General features: G+C 48.5%; 1 protein-coding gene across 6 annotated transcripts in view; it reads left to right on the top strand.

Moving 5' to 3' along the window:
- The window catches only part of ZNF395 (zinc finger protein 395), a 58,303-nt gene that overhangs the window by 9,452 nt on the left and 27,367 nt on the right, over positions 1–21,484 (top strand). Inside the window, exons 1-2 of one of the 6 annotated variants that reach the window (XM_074384110.1) lie at positions 7,449–7,725; positions 18,950–19,065. Coding sequence is in view for 1 of the 6 variants with exons in the window: in XM_010347786.3 (XP_010346088.2) it covers positions 6,927–6,934 (8 nt within the window). In the remaining 5 variants the exon portion in view is untranslated. Of the gene's footprint in view, positions 1–6,357; positions 6,526–6,858; positions 6,935–6,965; positions 7,147–7,250; positions 7,323–7,448; positions 7,726–18,949; positions 19,066–21,484 lie in introns of those variants that run through there. The other 5 variants (XM_074384109.1, XM_010347786.3, XM_010347785.3 and 2 more) reach the window with 5 other exon arrangements.

Raw genomic sequence — 21,484 nt, 5'->3', positions numbered from 1 at the left:
CTGAGGCAGGAGAATCGCTTGAACCCAGGAGGGAGAGGTTGCAGTGAGCTGAGATCATGTCACTGCACTCCCCTGCAGTGAGACTCTGCAGTTTAGACAGAGCGAGACTCTGTCTCAAAAAAGAACTGTGGATCACAGAGGTAATGTGGTCCTATGTCTAAGTGAATGAGACAGTGGTGAAGAACTGAGTAGCTGGCATCCTGATGGTTAACTTTTTGGAAGTCTAACCAGACCCTTGATCATGATTATTTATCGAGTGTGCAGTATGTGCCACACACTATTCTAGAAGCGGTGGATATAGCAGTAAGTAAAAGCAAAGTCTCTACTCTCACTAAATTTGTAGTTGAGTGGATGGAGACAGACTATGAAGCAGTGATGACTGCAAAGAAGAGAAATAAGGCTGGGCAAAGGGGCCGTTCAGTGGTGGTTTTGTAGTTATGCATCTTACGATGAGTGCATCGGAGCGGGGACCTGATCAAATGATGGGACAAGTCCAGTGGGTAGCTGGCGGAAGATCATTCCAGCCCAAGGAACAGCCTTGGAAAGGCTGAGTTAGGAGTCGGGCTGAGGCACAGCAAGGGGGCCGCTGTGGCAGGAGCTTCAGGAGCCAGGGAAGAGTGCTTGGTGTGGGGACTGGAGAGCTGATCACATGGTGGGACTGGAGAGAGAGAGAGTGTAGGGTCTTGCAGTGAGAGAGTTGGGAAGCTGTTGGAGTTTTGAGCAGAAGAGTGATATGATTTGACTTAGGTTTTGTTTGTTTTATTTATTTATTTTATTTTATTTTTTTGAGATGGAGTTTCGCTTTGTTACCCAGGCTGGAGTGCAATGGTGCGATCTCGGCTCACCACAACCTCCGCCTCCTGGGTTCAGGCAATTCTCTTGCCTCAGCCTCCTGAGTAGCTGGGATTACAGGCACGCACCACCATGCCTAGCTAATTTTTTTTGTATTTTTAGTAGAGACGGGGTTTTGCCATGTTGACCAGGATGGTCTTGATCTCTTGACCTCGTGATCCACCCGCCTCGGCCTCCCAAAGTGCTGGGATTACAGGCTTGAGCCACCGCGCCCAGCTGTTTTAATTTTTTGAGACAGAGTTTAACTCTGTCGCCCAGGCTGGAGTGCAGTAGATGATCTAGGCTCACTGCAACTTCTGCCTCCCTGTTTCAAGCAATTCTCCTACCTCAGCCTCTGAGTAGTTGGGAATATAGGTGAGTGCCAGCATGCCCAGCTATTTATTTATTTGTTTATTTTGAGATGGAGTCTTGCTCTCACCCAGGCTGGAGTGCAGTGGCAAGATCTCGGCTTACTGCAACTTCTGCCTCCCGAGTTTAAGCAATTCTCCTGCCTCAGCCTCCTGAGTAGCTGGGACTACAGGCATGTGCCACTACGCCCAGCTAATTTTTTTTTTTTTGTATTTTTAGTAGAGATGGGGTTTCACCGTGTTGGCCAGGCTGGTCTTGATTGGCCCGCCTTGGCCTCCCAAATGCTGGGATTACAGGTTTGAGCCACTGCACCCAGCCTGATTTAGGTTTCAAAAGAATGTGGCTGCTGGGATGTTGAATAGACTGTAGAAAGGCCATAAAGAAAGCCGGGAGACCAGGGGGAGCCACTGTGGAAGGCCAGGCTAGAGAGATGTTGGCTGGCCTCGGGAAGTTGTGCTGGAAATGCTGGAACATTAATTAATTCTGGCTGAATTTCACTAGAACCAATAGGATTTTCTGATGGATTGAATGTGGAATATGAGTTAAAAAAAAAAAAAGGAGTTAAGGATGATTCCAAGTTTTTGTTTGTTTGTTTCCTGAGCAACTAGAAGAAGGGAAATGCAATTTACTGAAATGAGAAGGAGCAGATTTTAAAGGGAAATCAGAAGTCTGTTTTTGGACATGGTACATTTGAGATCTGATTAGACATCTGCTTGGGGATGCCAAGTAGGTAACTGGTGTGGACAGTCTGAAGCTCAGGAAACCAGGTTAGGTATAAATCAAGCCTCTGGTGGAGAAACCTCCGTTTATTCTGTTCGCCTCATCTGCTCTAAATATATGGCTGAGAGGTCTTCAGTATCCCAGGAATCTGCTGAGCATCTGAGGCATGCTTTGAAGCAGGGATCGCCTGCACCATGAAATAACTCTAATCTGTCCTCACATGCAACTGGCTATTCATTTATTAACAAGTGCTTATTAGGTACCTGCTACAGGCCAGGTGTGGTGGCTCATAACTGTAACCCCAACACTTTGGGAGGCCGAGGTGGGAGGATCCCTCGAGCCCAGGAGGTCAAGACTAGCCTGGGCAACATAGTGATAGTGTCCCTACAAAATTTTGTCTAAAAACTTAGCTGGGTGTGCTGGCATGTGCAGGTAGTCCCCGCTCCCCAGAGGCAGAGGCGGGAGGATCGCTTGAGCCCAGGATTTGGAGGCTGCAGTGAGCCATGATGGTGCCCACTGCACTCCAGGCACGGTGACAAGAGTGAAACCCTGCTTTACACTCAAAGAAAAGTGCCTATTCCCTGCCAGCCACTGTACTAGCTGTTGGGTATACAATGGAAAACAAGACATACTCCCTGTACTCACAAAATAATATTTAGTCTTTTGGGGCATTAGGACAAGAAAATGGAGATTTCAGTGCAATGAGTCACGGTGCTTTGGACACATGGGAGGGCTGCCTAGTTCCAGACTTGGAGGCCTGTGAAAGCATTTCAGAGAAAACGCTATCTAGGTTGACCCCTGAAGGATGAGCAGAGCTCACCAAGTAGAGAGGTGAGAGGGTAGGGTAGAGTGTTCTAGGCAGAGGAAACAGCATGTAACAGGCAGAGAAAGTCTGTTCAGGCAAAGAACAGAAGATCAGTTGGGCGTCTGGAGTGCCACATGAGGAGAAGAGGGAGAGGGGCAGGGAGAGCCTCAAGGTGTCACTGGAAGGCACACCATGAAGGACCTTAATGTGCAATGTTGGGACTTTATTATCAAAGCCATTGAGAGCTTTTGAGGAGTTTTAAGCAGAACAAGAGGTTGGGGTAATAGGGCGGGTTGGAGGGAGGCATGCTCGGGAGCGTAGCATGGGGGGTTGGGAGAGTGGCAATCTCAGACTCTCACTGCTCTCAAATAGCACCTATGAGTCCATAGTGTATGAGGCAGGGAAGGGAGGTCTGGCCTGGGTCTTCTGTGCTTAATCTCAGCTAATGATGGGAGACACTCTCCAAAGAGCTAATTACTTAATGGAAATGAGGTAGAAGTTAGCTACATTTTTCTTTTCTTTTTCTTTCTTTCTTCTTTTTTTTTTTATTTTTTAAATTTTTTTGTTAGAGACAGGGTCAGCTGGATGCAGTGGCTCATGCCTGTAATCCCAGCGCTTTGGGAGGTGGGTGGATCACCTGAAGTCAGGAGTTCAAGACCAGCCTGGCCAACATGGTGAAAACCCATCTCTACTAAAAATACAAAAATTAGCCGGGCGTGGTGGCACGTAGCTGTAATAATCCCAGCTACTCAGGAGGCTGAGGCAGGAGAATTACCTGGACCCAGGAGGTGGAGGTTGCAGTGAGTCGAGATTGTGTTATTGTACTCCAGCCTGGGTGACAAGAACGAGACTCCATTGAGAGAGAGAGGGAGAAAGAGAGAGCGAGAGAGAGCGAGAGAGCGAGAGAGAGCGAGAGAGTGAGAGAGAGAGAGAGAGAGAGAGAGACAGGGTCTCATTCTATTACCCAGGCTAGCGTGCAGTCGTTTCAGTGATAGCCACGGCATCCTTCAATTCCTGGGCTCAGGTGATCCTTCCACCTCAGCCTCCAGCGTAGCTGGGAGTAGAGGCATGTACCACCATGCGTAGCTAATTTTTAATTTTTCTGTAGAGACAGGGTCTCCCTATGTTTTCCAGGCTGGAATTGAACTCCTGGCCTCAAGTGATCCTACTGCCTCAACCTCCCACAGTGCTGGGATTATGGGCATGAGCCATACACCTGGCCTACCTACATTTTAATAGGGGGCCAGAGTGTGGGAAAAAGTAGGGTGAAGGGCCATTCTAAGGGGACAGCCCCCCAGGAAGGGCAAGCCTTAGTCACTTACAGGGGAAGGGGGAAGAAGCGGGAATGAGACTGGAAAGCAAAAAGTTATTGTCTTTGTAAGTACGTCTTGCTTTGTGTACTGTGCGTGTTGTGCAGTGTGTATTCAGGTCAGGGCCTGGATTCTGTGTGAAGGTGCTGAGTGCTGGGTGTGTGTGTGTGTGTTGGCAATGGTGGTTAGTATTGGGATGACTTCTCTGCATCTGTGTTAATGTGCAAAACTCTGGAATGTATACTGTGCAAGTACCTACTGGCAGCAAAGAGATACGCATCCAATGTATGCAGAGAGAGAGAGCATATGTCCTTGGAAGGCCTGTGGTATCAATCACAAGTTCTCAAACAGAACAATTCTATTGAAATGTAGAGACTATTCTGGCTCACTTTGCACCCAACAGGCACTCATATTTGTCAAACAAATGAGTGTTTTATTAAAGTGCAGTCATTTAAATAAATATACAGGTTTGGTTAAAAGCTTAAACTAGATGTTTTAGGAGGAATAAATTGGCTGGGCACAGTGGCTCATGTCTGTAGTCCCAGCACTTTGGGAGGCTGAGGCCAGAGGATTGCTTGAACTCAGGAGTTAGAAACCAGCCTGGACAACATAGTGAGACCCTGTCTCTCAAAAAATGAAGTTAGCTGGGCATGGTGGAGCACGTTCATAGTCCCACCTACTTAGGAGGCTGAGGTAGGAGGATCGTTTAAGCCCAGGACATTGAGGCTGTAGTGATCTGTAATTCCCCACTGCACTCCAGCCTCAGTGATAGAGTGAGGCCCTGTCTCAAAAACAAACAAACAAAAACTAAAGAATAAATTCACAACCAGGCACCAACATCCACTGATAAATCCTAGCACTTTAAATCCTGTTATGGAGTTTATATACTAGTCCTACCTCATGTAAGACACTTTCACTGTTTCATTTCATTCAATAAACATTTCCTGAACACCTTAGTCCCAAAGGCAAGCCCTGGGCTGCTGCTGCCCGACTCATTTCCCTTTCCTCGGAGCCACTTTACTCTGGGTGTTGCAATTAGAGCTTAATTAGGTGTTATCCTGTATTGTTCCTTAATTGTTGCATGTGCATTAATCCACTTCCATGAAGGCTGTATAATCCTCGGGGGCAGGGACTGTGTTATAAACTTCAGGATAGGTGAGGAATGTAGCAGAGAGGTAAATATAAAGAAGAAAGTAAACACCCACTGTTTGAAGAAAAATGGCAACAAGAACATAAAACTATTCATGAACTGTAGTAACATGTAACATACAAAATTACCGTAAAAACAAGAGGATACATTGTTACTATATTGTTATATTGTTAACTTACTAAACTATTCCCTCCCCACCCCACTGTTTTTTTTTTTTTTTTTGTAGAGAAGAGATCTTGCTGTTGCCCAGGCTGGTTTCAAACTCCTGGCCTCCAGTGAACCTCCCACATCGGCCTCCCAAAATGATAGGATTACAGGCATGAGCCACCTTGCATAGCCTAAATATGCCTTGGATAATTAAATATAAAATTTCAATCTGAGCTGGGAGCGGTGGTTTACGCCTGTAATCCCAGCACTTTGGGAGGCTGAGGTGGGTGGATCGTCTGAGGTTCAGAGTTCGAGATCAGCTTGACCAGCATAGTGAAACCCCATCTGTACTAAAAACACAAAAGTTAGCCGAGTTTGGTGGCAGGAGCCTGTAATCCTAGCTACTTGGGAAGCTGAGGCAGGAGAATTGCCTGAACCTGAAAGGTGGAGGTTGCAGTGAGCCGAGATTGAGCCATTGCACTCCAGCCTGGGTGACAAGAGAGAGCCTCCGTCTCAAAAAAACCCAATAAAATAAAATAAAATAAATCTGCATTTTCATATTAATGTAATTGTGGTGATCCCCACAACGTTATGTTCCTCTTAGTGTAAACAAGAAATGTTTCCTAGAGCATGAGAGTCAAAGGGTAGAACCCGCCATTGCTGAACTGCTGGGTAGCCGGATTGTCATGTAGTGGGACTTCTCCAAGGCAATGCCAGCATTTTTTTTGTACTGTACAATTCTTTGTTGTGGGGGGCTGTCCTCCTGTACAGTAGGTTGTTAGCAGCCTCCTTGGTCTTTACCCACCAGATGCCAGTTGCTCCCCTCTCCCAATTGTGACGATCTAAAACGCCTCCAGGCACTGGTGTCTTATCACCCCCAGCCCATAACAAGTGTCCTATAGGAATTTTGGTTCTAGTTACATAATCTTCTTATTTCACAAATAGTGGGAAATGGGGGAAGGGAAATACTTATTACTTATTTGCTATGAGCTAGACAGTCTTATCTGTGTTATTCCATCTTGCAGATGAAGAAGCTGGGGTACCGAGAGTGGAAGAACCTGCTGGAGATCATAAAAGCGAATTTAGTTCAATCAGAACTGCAAGCCGGTTTGTCTGACTACAAAGACTTTAGCCCTTTTCCAGGACACTCCCACTGCTTCTTTGCCAGAAAAACAGCACACCTCAAACCGAAGGTGAACGGCAAATTCAAAAATTGTATACAAAACATATTTAAAAACTTTTTTAGGGGGGAGGAATTACTACCTTCAGAGTTATTACATTTGCTTGAATATAAATATACATGCCAACACATATATAGACGTGGGGGCCCCTCACTACCGTTGTGGCTCTCGTCTTATCTCTGAAAAACACAGAACAACACAATGGAACAACTTCAATTCTCCTTGTTACAAATTATCCAAAAGCCAGAGCCTAACGGTGCCAAAAGCAACCGGTCCTGTTTACGTAAGGCTTGAAGGCTAATAGTTAACTTTTTCCCATTTAATTCCAGCAACAGTAAATAACGCCTCACTTTACACCGCCAGAGGAAGGAGATGTCATGAAATGGGGAAGAAAACACTGAGTGCAAAGGAAAATGGGAAGGTGCTTTCCAGCTTCCTCTCCCTGACGCGGGCGCTGGCCCTTGGGTCCGCGGGGCTGCACCGCCTGGGTCCCGCCGGTCCCCACCGAGCTCCCGGGCGCGGCGCCCCAGTTCTCTGGCTCCCTTCCCGCTCCGGGGCGAGCCCAGCCCCTCTCAGAGAAGCCCGTCCCAGAGCCAGGCCTGGAAAAACAACAGCGAGAGAAACTTTGGCTCGGTGCGAAAAGCCAAGCCTCAAGTTTGGCTCGGGGCTGCAGCTGCCGGTTCCGATCGGGGGGTGGAGCGCGGTGTGTGTGTGTGGGGGGGTCACCACTCGGTCAGGTTCAAGTGCGCATGTGCGCGAGGAGTCGCTCTGGCACTTATTGAGCGCCGACTGTCTACGGGCGGCCGGGGGTGTGTAGCCCGGGCGCACGGGGCGGGCGGGGTGCGTGCTGGGCGGGTGCGGGGCCGGGGGGTGGCCCGGGAGGCGCGGGGGTTGGGCGGGCGGGGGTGTGTCCCGAGCGTCTCCGCTGGGCGCCGGCGGGCGCGCTGCTCCGCTCCCTTCCCGGGCGGGAATCCGGGCCGGGTTGTGGCCGCGGCCGCGTACGTGAGCGCAGTGTCCCGGGGAGGGGGCAGGCCGGCCAGGTGGGCGCCAACCCAGCCTCGGCGGTCTGCCGGAGAGGAGCCGGGCCGTGGGCCGCGCCGGGAGGGCGGGCAGGGCCGCGGCCGCTGCAGCCCGGAGCCGAGCGAGCCGTCCGAGCCGAGCCGTCCGAGCCGGGGAAGCCGGGCGCGCCGCTGCCGTTCGTGGCGGGCCGAGGTGAGCTGCGCGGGGACCTCGCGGCGCGGCAGCCGGGGACGGGGGCGGCTGCAAACTTCCCACGCCCGGCGTGCCCGCTGTGGGGCTGGGCCGGCGGCCTGGCGGGCTCGGAGGGTCTGGGAGGCCGGGGCCGCGGCAGGCGGGGCGCGGGGCGCTGCGGCAGGGCCGGGGTGGCGGGCGGGGGTGGCTGCCGCTCCCGCGCGTCGCCTTGTTTACCTCGCGCGCCGCTGGCGCCCTCCTTCGGAGCCCCCTCCCCGACTTCTGGCGGCCGGGAGTCAACACTCGGAGGGACGTGGACCGGCCCGCCTGCTCCTCCCCGGTCCTTTCTGGCGGGGCCGCCCGCCCGGCCCTCCTGCGCCCCGTGCGTTTCTGCGGGTTCCTTCCCACTCCGGCCAGCGCGCGAGGCCGGGCTGCGGGACAGGCGGGACTGGGGGACCGGGGGACACACCCTCCGCCCGCGGGCCGCCCGCGCACCTCCCGCCCTGGCCGCCGCCCCTTCTGCCCACGCGCCCTCGCCTCCGCGCCCCTGGCCATCCCCGGAGGTGGCACAGTGGGCTCACGGGGTGCCGGAATGGGGGCCTGCACAGGGAGTTTGTCCTGTGCAATTTCCGAGGCAGCGTTTTTTTCCCTGCCGGGGAGTGCAGGGCTCGGCGCCTTCACTTTGGAATTGACTCAGAGACCTGACGAAGCCCACCTGGCTGGGGGGGAGGGGGGCCTCCGCCTCCCGGTTTTGGGCAGCCCTGGCCAGTTCCCGGTGGCTTCGTAGGACTTCCACCGGGCAGGCGTTCCCATGATGCCAGGCTGCCGGGCGCGGGGGATCCCTGCAGGCCGGCGCCGCTTTCCTTAGAACCCCGTTTCTGGAAAGGTGCACCTGGGGGCGTTGCTTCAAAGTGAGGGAGCCACAGGTTCCTAAGACCTTCTTCACACCCTCCCCAGGTGTTGTGTAAACGGAAGCTCCTGGTCGCAAATACCTTGAAACACAAGGGAACGTGGCCATTAAGTTCAACTCTACAGGTCCTATTGGGGAGCTGCTGTGCTCCCAGCACGGTGCCAGGCTCTTTGGGAGGTGGCGGAGGCCCCGAGGAGACCCCAGGCTGCAGGAAGCCTAGGACTGACTGGGTGGAAGTGATTTAGAAGTTGACGTTCAAGTGAATGTGCAGTGGTTGCCTGATTGAGTGGTGATGCTGGGGTGGGAGCATATCAGATAAAGGAAGGAGGACGTTGGGGAAGGGACGTGGAGTACTACGTTTTGAAATAAGTTATGTCTGTGGAGAGATGGAAAGTAACTCATCCCTAGGGCCCAAAGACAAGACGAGAAGCAAGTAACAGGTGGGAAAGTTTGCAAAGCGGGGCAGAGGAGCATAGGCTCATACCCATCTAGGGGCGGGAGGAGACAGAGATATAAGAGATGATTCCCTCCCTCCAGGGCGTCTACTCTCATGAAGGATGTGAGCCTGTGAAATCAGACACCAAGAAATATAATGGTAACTGTCAAAGTGCGACGTGCAGAAATAGTTCTGTTGGAGTCAGAGAAGGGAGCTGTGGGTAGGGCTCAGTCACCAGGACTGTCTGTATTCCTGGAGGCTGACGCTCTTGAGATGGGCTGTGAGGTGGGAGTGCACATGGCTTTACAGAGAGGCAAGGAGATGCCCTTGGCCAGACCAGGGAACGTATCCTGAATAGTAGGAGACAGAGATGGAGAGGGACAATGGTTGAGATTGTGAAAGTCCTAGAAAGCCCTGTCGGTGATTGCATGCCACCCTGTGTGTCCTAAGGAGACAGTCAAGATTTCCGAGTGAGGGAATGGTGTAATGAACAACTGTAATGGACGGGCTTTGGAAAGTCGTGTTAGGAGGACCCATCAGGGACCAGGCGGTTGCAGTTGTGCGGTGCCGAGAGTTTGCACTGGGATCGGTGGAAGTGGAAAAGGTGGGTTTGAGAAACATGGCTGTTGAAATAATCTGTTTACAGGGCAGGGTGAACGGATGAGATGAATGGAAATTAATTCTTGGTGGAAATTGATTCTATGCCAGAGCCTTGGGGCTGCTGTAGTTTGTAACTTGAGAAATCGGAAATGTGTATTTTGGAGAGAAGAAATTGACTACTCAGGCTATAGAGAAGTTTCTTGGGGCTGCTAAGATATCCAGATGTGGTTGTCCTGCAAGCAGCTATGCTCTGAGATGAGGAGGGGGGAGCGAGGGGCGGGGGGTGGGGGGAGCCCAAGGGGGATGGTGTTGCAGAGGCTGCAGAAGCCAGGAGAGGGAAGGAGCTTGGAGGAGAAGTGGGGAGGCTGCTGGTAATAGGGGGGCAGCAGAGGATGCCCCTGAGTGGCACTCGCCTGAACCGAGGGGCTTCTGTTTCTCTCTCCTGCACAGCCATTCATAGGACGTTGCCCAGTTCTGAACCTGAAGTTAGAAAAGCAACTGTGGGCAATTGGGCCCTGAGGAGGATGGGGCTGTTGATTCTTCTAATCGCGAGGGTGGATTGGAGGTTAGAAGGAAGTAGAATGGGATTTGCTAAAGACAGTAAATTGCTGGGCTTTGAAACACGTTGAACTTTGCTGGGCGCTGGGGGGGTGGGTAGGAGTGAGAGAGTCAGGGAGGAGGACATTTTAACTCTAGGGATATTGTGATTCCCAGGGCCGTTCCTACTAGAGCCTGGCACCCTGCAGTAAGAGGGGAGCTCTTGCTGTTTTTTTTTTTTTTTTTTTTTTCCTGAGCTCTGTTCATGTTGCAAGGATGACACAGGGTGATTTGCTGAACAAATTCCCCAGGCCTCAACATGCAACATCTGAATTTGAATGATGATTGCAAAAAGTTGTGGATTGAGCTGAGAACGTAACTACTGTTACTTAGCCTCCTTGTTTCTTTGAGATGCAGGATCAGTGAGTGAACTAGTAGGGGAAGAGGATTTGGGAATCAGATAATTTTCTTTATCGAGTGTCTCTGACTGTCCAAAGACTAATTGCAATGGAGAAGTTGTCAAGCTTATTTACTCATTGGAAAGCAGTGTCTGTACTGTTTTGACTGTGACTTACATTAAGAAATGAAATTTACATCGTGACCTAGTACCTACAACCATGTATAAAGAAATCGAATCTAAGCTACCTCCCTTTGCTCGGTGTCATCTCTGATGTTTCTATTTTCTAGTCTATTGTTCATTTAAAAAGCTGTTGTCTTCCACTAAGTTGATCTAATCGTCTTCTAATGGATCATAACCCACAGTGTGGAAAAAAAAAAAAGTTTTCACATTCAGTGAGTATTTATTAAGCCGTTTAAGTGAAGAGCTACGGTAACCAGTGCTGAAGGTGGAAGAAGGCACCAGGAAGGGTAGATTTACAGACTCTTTGGAGATGAGAGACACCTTGATTAAGGAGCAAGCCAAGGTGATTAAATGCCAACATGAAAAATCACTTCCTGTGGGGTTCAGCAGAGCCGGTAGTGATCTGTGCTGGTGTGGCTTGGAAAAAGGTTTGGGAACAAGGAAGGAGGTCTGGGATGAACTGTTTTTGGTGTTTCAGGGTGCTGCAGAGATGGGGAGGTATAGAGTGGGCAAAGGCTTGGAGTTAGGAATGTGTAAAGTCTATGATTGTGTCAGATAGAAGAACAGAGGGTTCTTGTTAGAGATTAGAGAGAAATCAAGTTGTTAAAGTGGGCTGGGGTCACTTACAGGGCAAAGATTGTAAACTGGTGGCCAAGGATGGTTTTAAGCATACGGATATGTTATACTTTGGGCTACATAAAGATGTTTAAAAATTGGGGGAAAAATCCAGAAAAATCTCTGGATTTGCAGCTCTTTTAAGGAGTCAGACCTGGTGTTCATCTCGAGCTGAGAAGGCTGTCCCCTATGGAGAGGAGGCAGGCGCGTGGTCCCTGGGCTTCCTTTTGCCTCAGTGCATTCGCTTTCCATTCTCTACTTAGTCCTGTAGGCGTTGTGCTTTGCGACCTCAGTTTTCAAGAGACTCGAATGCCAAGCCAGGAAATTTGGGATTGCTGTCATGGGCTCTGGGTGGCCACTGAGGAGTCCGGGTAGGAGTGTGGCATTGTGGCATCTGAGAGATTTCTGTGCACTGGATTTGTTTAAGGCAGATCAACAGCACTTTTTCAGAAGCTGCTGGCTGGGACTTTGAAATGTTTTTCTGACGATGGGAAAGGAATTAATCGTAGAGGGTCTTGACCTGTGTTCTCCATAGTAAGGCAAATTCCGAGTGACCCCAAGATTTCTCCAACCTTCCCATTTTCTGCTTCTGGCTGGCAGGAATCTCAGAATGATGTTGAGGTCATACCTTGGTGAGTTGTGAGTCACAGCCCCCAAGGGCCATATGACGAACAGTTCTCAGGAGCTTGTTGTTGATCCAGATGACTCCCAGAAGATGAGCTGATTTGGGGTCCAGCTGAAGTGAGTATGTTTAGGACTCCGTGGCCTAGAATAGTCTTGTTTTCCACACAAGACCCAGAGGTCGTCCCAGATGAGCCACAGGTGAGAGAGACTGACCAGTAGTCACCCTGCCATGACTGAGTTCAATGATTTTTAAATGTTGATCTGGCTGTAGTGGCTTATGCCTGTAATCTGAGCACTTTGGGAGGCGGAGGCAGGAGGATTGCTTGGGTCCAGGAGTTTGAGACCAGCCTGGGCAACGTGGTTGAGACCCTGTCTCTACAAATAATAATAATAATAATAATAATAAAACTAGCTGGGTGTGGTGGTGCATGCCTGTCTCCCAGCTACTCAGGAGGCTGAAGCAGGAGGAGCGCTTGAGCCCTGCAGGAGGTGGAGGCTGCAGTGAGCGGAGATATCATATCATTGTACTCCAGCCTGGGCAACAGAGTGAGACCCTGTCTCAAAGTAAAAGTGTACTGCTTTTGAAACATTAAAAACATGAAACTGAAGTGCATTTTGTTTAAAAATGTGTGGCTGTAGGATGCAAGGATAACCAGAAGCCAGCTGCATCATATCAAATTAAATCTATTGCCTGCCTTTTATAGTGGTTTGGTTACTAGACCAGAGGAATAGTGCAGCAACTATGGTACATTTTGGCTTCAGTATTTAACAGTTTATTGAGGTATGATGGTCCATGTTAAATTGTAAGTGGCTACATGTGGGCTTGATGGTGTTACTAACTTAACAATCCCCTGAAACTTTTAGATTTTAGCACTGAGGCAGCCTGGAAGGAGATCTGAAAATGAGTACAGTAGAGTTCCATTCTTGGCCTTGATCTGGTCAACGCTTTCCTGCTGTTGGTGAAGATACAGAAGGCATGTTCATCAGATTGGTTGGTGGCGCAGAAGTGGGAGGGATTGCTGGTTTTGCAGACGTATCAAGGCTCGGAGTCATCTAGAATTAGAGGTGCAAATGAAAAAGAAAACAAATTCATTAAGGGGTGAATGCAAAGTCTGATTTAGGTTTAAAGATTTGAATTGTTGCGTTTTGAGATGTTCATATGTCCTGATAAGGTACTAACCACTTCTGGGGATGTAGCTGAGACCATATCCAAAATGTAGATGGTGATTTATGCACAGAGATGGAATATTCTGAGGTCTTTTTAAAAACTATAGTAAAAACTTGGGAATAACATAAATATCCAATGGTGTGGGCTAGAGGTAACAGATGAGTGAATTCTGATAGATGTCTTTAAAACAGAATGTTAGGAAGCCATGAAAGATGATGTTTAGGAATAGCTTTAAAATAACAGGGGAAAATGTTTCTGCCAAACGCTAAGGGACATCTACAGTGTGATTTCAAATGTTAATAAAACAGTGTGCTTAGAAAATGACTGGAAGGAAATAGACTAATAATAGTAATATCAAAACAGAAATGCCAGTTGCTTCTGTATGGGTTGAGGTATGTGACTTTTTTTTTTTTTTTTTAACGTTTGTGTTATTTGTCTTTTCTCTAGTTGTGTGTGTGTTCCACAGTGGGGACTTCTGCAATTTTTAAAAGTTTTTATTGTTCAAGGACAAGAGAGGGGAGAGAAGATGATGCATTCAGTGATTAATCTTGAGTGCCTGCCGGCTGTGTGTCAGGCTCAGGGTTAGGAACTGGAGTCACAATGGAAGACAGAGTCCTTGACACCAGGTTGGCCCAGGTCCACTGAGGAGGGGTAGGGCATGGGGAAAAAAAGCCTTGGGATTTTTCTGATGTTTGTGAGTTCAGTGTGAGCCTTGAGTGGATAAGGCTTTTATTCTTATTTATTTATTTATTTATTTATTTATTTATTTATTTTGAGACGGAGTTTCGCTCTCGTTACCCAGGCTGGAGTGCAATGGCGCGATCTCGGCTCACCGCACCCTCCGCCTCCTGGGTTCAGGCAATTCTCCTGCCTCAGCCTCCTGAGTAGCTGGGATTACAGGCACGCGCCACCATGCCCAGCTAATGTTTTGTATTTTTAGTAGAGACGGGGTTTCACCATGTTGACCAGGATGGTCTCGATCTCTTGACCTCGTGATCCACCCGCCTCGGCCTCCCAAAGTGCTGGGATTACAGGCTTGAGCCACCGCGCCCGGCTATTCTTATTTATTTATTATTAATTTTTTTTTGAGACTGAGTTTTACTCTTGTTACCTAGTCTGGAGTGCCATGATCTTGGCTCACCACAACCTCCTCTTCCTGGGTTGAAGCGGTTCTCCTGCCTCAGCCTTCCAAGTCGCTGGGATTACAGGCATGCACCACCATGCCTGGCTAATTTTGTATTTTTAGTAGAGATGGGTTTCTCTGGTCAGGCTGGTCTCAACTCCTGACCTCAGGTGATCCACCTGCCTCTGCCTCCCAAAATGCTGGGATTACAGGCGTGAGCCACTGTCCCCGGCCTTATTTTTATTTTTATGTTAGAGAAGCATGAGTCTTGCCATGTTGTCCTGCTGGATTCGAACTCCTGAGCTGAAGTGCTCCTCCTGCCTCAGCTTCCCAAGTGGCTGGGACTATGCCCATGAGCCAGTGAGCTTAGCTCTAAGATACGGCTTTTAAAAAACGAAATGCAGTTTGTAACAGGAGCAGAAATTCAGCCATCTAAATACAAGATCTAGTCTTAATGACCTTGGCTGGTCATGTGACGTTTGGACACTGGAGAGCCAAGGGTTAACAGGGACATGAGCAAGCGATGATCCCAGGAAGGAGACCAGGATGCTGGAGGATGGGGAATGACTGAACTCTGTTCATTTGATGGATACACAGTGGCACCTTCGAATGGTTTCCTGGTTCTCAGACATAGGAAGGAGGAAACGTGTTCATCTGTGCTCCTGGCGTTCGAATACAACCAGTGGATGGAACAGTTGCTTTATTCTCTGTAGCTGCAGATTCCTCATTTATGGCACCATTACGTGATTCCTTGTCTGTAGAATGGTCAGCCACCATACTGATCACGGACTTTAAGGTCCCCTTTAACCTGAAAGACTGTGACGGCAGATTTCAGTTCAACATGAAAAAGGATTTTCTAGCTGGAAGATCTGTCCAGCAGAGGAAATGTCTGCCCAGGAAGTAGTGAGCTCACCGCTGTTGGAGGTATTTAAGTAGAGCTGAATGCTGTTGATTAGGGTTGCTATAGAAGAGAAGGACGGGAATTAGGCGGACTGCCAAAGTCTCTTCCAATTTCTGGGGTCAGTTATTTAATATGTGACTTGTCAAAGCCAAAAGACACACAGAATAGGGGCTTTACCTCCAGTGGCAAGTATTTGAGTCAATATCATCAAGTGTGTTCCTTAAAAAGTGTTTATAAATAGGTCCCAGCTTTTTTGAGAGACCCTACTGGGATCATTTTAGAACGGATGAAAAAATAAAACAGAAGGCCGGGCACAGTGGCTCAGTGCCTGTAATCCCATCACTTTGGGAGGCTGAGGTGGGCGGATCACGAGGTCTGGAGTTCAAGACCAGCCTGACCAACATAGTGAAAGCCTGTCTCTACTAAAAATACGAAACTTAGCTTGGCATGTTAGCACATGCCTGTAGTCCCAGCTACTCGGGAGGCCGAGAAAGGAGAAGCAGTTGAACCTGGGAGGTGGAGGTTGTGGTGAGCCGAGATTGTGCCACTCCGACGTGCAGACTCTGAAGTGCAGTGGCACAATCTCGGCTCACCACAACTTCCACCTCTCGGGTTCAAGTGAGTCTCAAAACCAAAACCAAACCAAAACAAAAAACAGGCTAGGTGCATTGACTCAGGCCTTTAATTTCAGCACTTTGGGAGACTGAGGTGGGCAGATTGCTTGAGCCCGGGAATTCAAGACTGACCTGGGCAACAGAGAGAGAACTTGTCTGTGCAAAAATGAGAAAAATTAGCCAAGCATGGTGATACACCTGCCCTGGTCCCACTTACTTAGGAGGCTGGGGTGGGAGGCTCACTTGAGCCTACGATTTTGAGGCCTGGGTGACAGAGCGAGACCTTGGCTCAAAAAAAGGAAACAAAAAAAAGGGGGATAACTATTTTAAGCCAGGTCAGAACTTAGTTTGTGACCCCAGGGATGCTGAAAATTAAATTTAGTCCTTAGGAAAAGCAAGACAGTTTGAGGGGGAAGTGGCCAGTAATAAAGAACCACACAGACTAACATGTAGCAGAGTAGCGGGGTCATGCCGGGTGCGGTCACTCAGCCTGTAATCCCAGCTTTGGGAGGCCGAGGTGGGTGGATCACTGGAGGCCAGGAGTTTTGAGACCAGCCTGGCCAACATGGTGAAACCTAATCTCTACTGAAAATACAAAAATTAGCCAGGTGTAGTGGTGCATGCCTGTAATCCCAACTACTCGGGAGGCTGAGGCAGAAGAATCACTTGAACCCGGGAGGCGGAAGTTACAGTGAGCCAAGATCATGCCACTGCACTCCAGCCTGAGTAACAGAGCGAGACTCCGTCTCTCAAAAAACGAGAATAGTGGGATCATGCTGCTTCTATCTGGAATGACGACTAAATTAAGAGGGGGCCGTCAGTGTGTGCTGGGTCCTCTGCTTGGCTGTGGAGGACGTGGCATGACCTTGAATGTCTCCTCCCACTTCATGTCCGCACTGTGGATTCATAGCCCCAGGAGCATCTTGCTCAACACCATCCTGACATGGGCGTTGAGACAGAGCCCTCTGATTGCTCCGCAGTTTAGCACTAAAGAGAACAAGGGGCAGCCCGATTGAAAGACATTTTTAACTGGGACTTTGCAGGAAAGCAGATGTTTAGTTTCTATCAGACAATAAATTTGTAATTGGAATCAAACATTTTTTTGAGACAGGATTTTACACTATTGCCAGGCTGGAATGCAGTGGTGCAGTCATGGTTCACTATAGCCTCAACCCACCGGGATCAAGGGATCTTCCCACCTCAGCCTCCTAAAATGCTGGGATTATAGGCCTGAGCCTCTGCTCTTGGCTTAACATTTTTAAAATTTTTGCATATGTATTACTTATAGCTTACATATGGAAATTTTTTTTAGTTTTATTCTGCTTAACTTTCGCTGAAATATGTGCTTTATTTAGAATCTGCCTCGATTATTTAAAACTTTGAGATTCCTCTTCCTGATATTTTTGGATTATTTTTATTGTTTTTGCTGTAGTGTGGGGCACTGCTAGGGCTAAATGAGCAGAAGTTTCTAGCTCTGCAAAGAGGGTAGAGGTTTAGCTCATCTGTGGACAACATCTTAAAGATGATTTTTGTCTCTGAGTGATTTATGCTTGCATGTTGCCATTTGAGAAATCAGTTATTTGGCAAGAAAGTGCTCTCTTTATATGGGATGAAGCCATTTTGGGGTACGCGGACTTAACAAATGGCAGTTTTGGATGCATGTGAAAAGCACAGGCAGGACTTAGTTATTTAGAACTTGAGTTGAAAATTTTTGTACACTTAATGACAGGCCAAAGTCGTCTTCGTCTTTGTGTCATTTGTGCCTCACATGGTGTCTGTCACATCAACTGTGCTTGTTGAATTTCTGTGAATTGGTTCCCTGGGCTACATATGGTGGGTTTGGGGAAACTTAGGCTAACTTAGGCTAACATGCTTTTTATTTTTGTTTTTGTTTTTAAATTTGAGACAGAGTCTTGCTCTGTTTCCCAGGCTGGAGTGCAGTGGCGAGATCTCGGCTCACTGCAACCTCTGTCTCGTGGTTTCAAGCAATTCTCCCTGCTTCAGCCTCCCAGGTAGCTGGGATTACAGGCCTCCACCACCATGCCTGGCTAATTTTTGTATTTTTTAGTAGTGACGGGGCTTGCCTTGATAGCCAGGCTGGTCTTGAACTCCTAACCTCAGGTGATCCTCCCACCTCAGCCTCCCAGAGTGCTGGGATTACAGTAGGCCTGAGCCCGGCCTCTTTTTTTTTTTTTTTAAAGAAAGTAAAATATGAGAACAAATAGTAGTTCTCAGGTGGGCATGGTGGCTGACACCTGTAATTCAAGCACATTGAGAGGCTGAGGTGGGAGGATTGATTGAGCCTAGCAGATCAAGACCAGCTTGGGCAACATGGTGAAACCCCATCTTTATAAAAAATATAAAAATGGGCCAGGTGTGGTGGCGTGTACCTGCAGTCACAGCTACTTGGGAGGCTGAGGAAGGAGGATCACCTGAACCTGGGGAGGTCAAGGTTGCAGTGAGCTCTGCTGGTGCCACTCAACTCCAGTCTGGGCAACAGAGAGATACCCTGTCTGAGAAAGAAATAAGAAAACCAAAACCCAGTTGTCAGCCTTTTTTGTCTTTTGAGTATCAGGAAGCCATATACAACTCTCTTAGCAAAAACAACCGCATTCAGTGGCTGCTTTTCAAAGTGCCAGAGGAATTGAAAACTCCCTCTCTTCTTTCTATTTTTCTTCTGCTGAAAATGAATTGCTCTTGGTGTGCTGTTCTTAAATTCATGTGTCCTGCGTCCATTTTTAATCTTGTTATCTATTTTTATGGTGACTGTCGCCATGGTACTCCTGCTCCTTGCATAGCACAACAGAGATTTCCGATGTCTGATAGGACGGCTCAGAGTTCTGCCGCAGCCGGGAGAGAAACTGTGTTTGAGTAGTTTTTTTAATTGAGGTGTAATTTACATACAGCACAGATCTTAAGTGTGCTGTTTAATCAGTTTTGACACATGCATATGGAGACAGAACATTTCCATCACCCCAGATGAGTTCCTCGTGACCATTTCCAGATAAGCCCCACCCCCAACCAGAAGTACCATAAATCTGATTTCTACTGCCATAAGTTAGTTTTTCTTAGCAGATTCTAAATATTGTAATTTTGTCTTCCTTTCCTTTTTTTTTTTTTTTCTTTTCTTTCAACAGTCATGCTCTGTTGCCTAGGCTGAAGTGCAGTGGCATGATCACAGGTCACTGCAGCCTTGACCTCCCGGGCTTGAGCCATTCTCCCACCTCGGCCTCCCAAGCAGCTAAGACCACAGGTAGGCTCCACCACACATGGCTAATTTTTAAATCTTTTGTAGAGACAGGGTCTTGCTGTGTTGCTCAGTCTGATCTCAAAACTCCTGGCCTTAAGTGATTCTCTCACTTTGGCCTCCCAAAGTGCTGGGATTACAGATGTACCTGTGCACAGCCAATGTTGTGTTTCCAAGGACTCTCTAGGTAGTGCTTTGAGGAGGAGGAGAGGTGTGCATCTGTGTTTAAAAAGCAATATCCCATATGGCTAGGAATCCCCAGCGAGTGAATAATAATAATGTTTTAGAGTTTGTCCAGTGGGATTAGCTCAGGGGATTTGGATTTATGTTAGGACTCCCGATTCCCAGCTGGAAGAGTCTAAACCACAGACAGGCCTGGTATGGAGGAAGTGTGATTGGGCAGGGGCTGGCTTATCGGGGAACGTGTGTGTTATGTTGGAGAGCCGCAGTGCTGGGTTAGAAGAACCAGAATTACTCCTAGTCTATCCCTTTGGATGACCAGAAGTCCCTTTGGCATGCTTTCTCTTTTTTCCCTGCCTTTGCCTTGAACTAGCATATGAATTTAACAACCCGCAGAGTTGTGGAGTTGGGCTTGCGCTGTGGAAACAAAATCTGTGCTGCAAAGCCGGCTGCTGGCTGGAAACGCAGGTGTGCACTGCTGCTGAGCTCACAGCCCCTGCGAAGCGTGGGCCAGATTCAGGGTGAAATTGCCCCAAACATGTTATTGAAATGCGTTGAACAGGGCCTGTTTCTTTTCCTTTTTTGAAAAACATTTAAATGAAATTTTCATTTTGCAAGTTAGTACATGAACACATTCTCTGTAAGTGAAAAAATGCAAAACTTCTTGAGCAAGCAGAAAGTCTTCCTTGATGACTATTCTTGATCCCAGTCCCTTCCCCAGAGGTTGAGCACTGTCACAGACTTGCTGGTCTTCAGATGCCTCACATACTCACATACTAGACCTATAGGACTTACAAAAAGTTAAGTGCATTGGCTGAGGATTACATCAGGTCTCTTTACTGAATTGCTTCTTCCTCGCTCAGCCTCAGTCGGCTTGGTGAAAGTTCCTGGGCTTGTATGCAAAGGTCTCCTTGATTTTGTTTAACCTCTGCCTGGTCTCCCTTAGAATTAGAAGGCCACGCAATTACTTCACCTTTCCCTAATTCATGGGCATCTCAGTCATTTCCAAATCCTTTACTGTTAAAAAAAGCTGGGTGCGGTGGCTCACGCCTATAATCCCAGCACTTTGGGTAGCCAAGGCAGGCAGATCAGGAAGTCAGGAGTTGGAGACCAGCCTGGCTGATATGGTGAAACCCCTTCTCTACTAAAAATACAAAAATTAGCCATATGTGGTGGCATGAGCCTGTAGTCCCAGCTACTCAGGAGGCTGAGGCAGAAGAATCGCTTGAACTTGGGAGGCAGAGGTTGCAGTGAGCTGATACTGCGACATTGCACTCCAGCCTGGACGACAGAGCAAGACTGTCTGAAAGCAAACACCCCCTGCCACACACACACAAACACTGTTATGAAAAACACTGCTGCACAGACCTCTGCAGCACCTGTAAGTTTTCTCTAGGGTAGGTACTGAGAAAGTGGAACCGCTGGGCCATAGGGTTCTTGAACTGTACGTTCTGACAAAGATGTCTTATGGGGTCACTTATTCCCTTAGAGTTACTGTAGAGCGGGGGATGCCTGCTCTGCGCTCAGACATGAGGCAGTTATTTGAAGATTAGGGGCAGGATTTGGAGTGTGCCAGGTGGGTACTCACCAGCCTCACAGGTAGCACATGCCAGTGCTGGTCTGTGGGAAGTGTTGGTGTCAGGAAGGGCTCTTCTGGGCCTTCTAGTTAATTCTGCTTGGTTCCCGCCCCCCCAACCCCTGAGGACTTTGACCTGTATGTTGATAGTGGTTGTGTGAAAAAGAATCACAGGCCAGATGGGCAGCATTATGGACTCTGGGTGGGAAATTCTAAACTCAGTTCGTGCGGCCTGCTGGAGACCTTCCCTGCACCTGCGATTCTTCTCCAGCCTGCCTTTGTAATCCAGAGTGTGGCTTAAACACTCAAGCCCAGGGCGCGAGGCATTTGAAAGCATGATGTTCTTTAAAGGCATCTAGAATGCTGCCATGTGGCTTGTTATTAGCAGTTTATGTTGATTACAGAAGCATGGTGTCTGCTGCTGCTGTTTACACTTCTGGCCTTCATGTCTAGCTCTCTACAGAATTCGTGCAAAACTTGAGAGTTAATCCTATGAGATCAAACCCATGCATTTAGGCGCCAGCGTGGCAAGGGAGGGAGTGGCTGTGGCCCTCCTGAAGACAGCTCTGAGGCCGGTTGTGGGCTGGTGTCCCAGGCTACCTGGGTGGGGAGAGACAGAGGCGTCTTTGCAGCCTTCCCGGTTATGCGTGCATTCCGCTTCAGATCTCC

This window comes from Saimiri boliviensis, chromosome 13, assembly GCF_048565385.1.
Source record: "Saimiri boliviensis isolate mSaiBol1 chromosome 13, mSaiBol1.pri, whole genome shotgun sequence".
NCBI classification, from domain to species: Eukaryota; Metazoa; Chordata; class Mammalia; order Primates; family Cebidae; genus Saimiri; species Saimiri boliviensis.
Note: the sequence above shows the minus strand (reverse complement) of the source record. Positions and strands in the feature narration are given on the sequence as shown.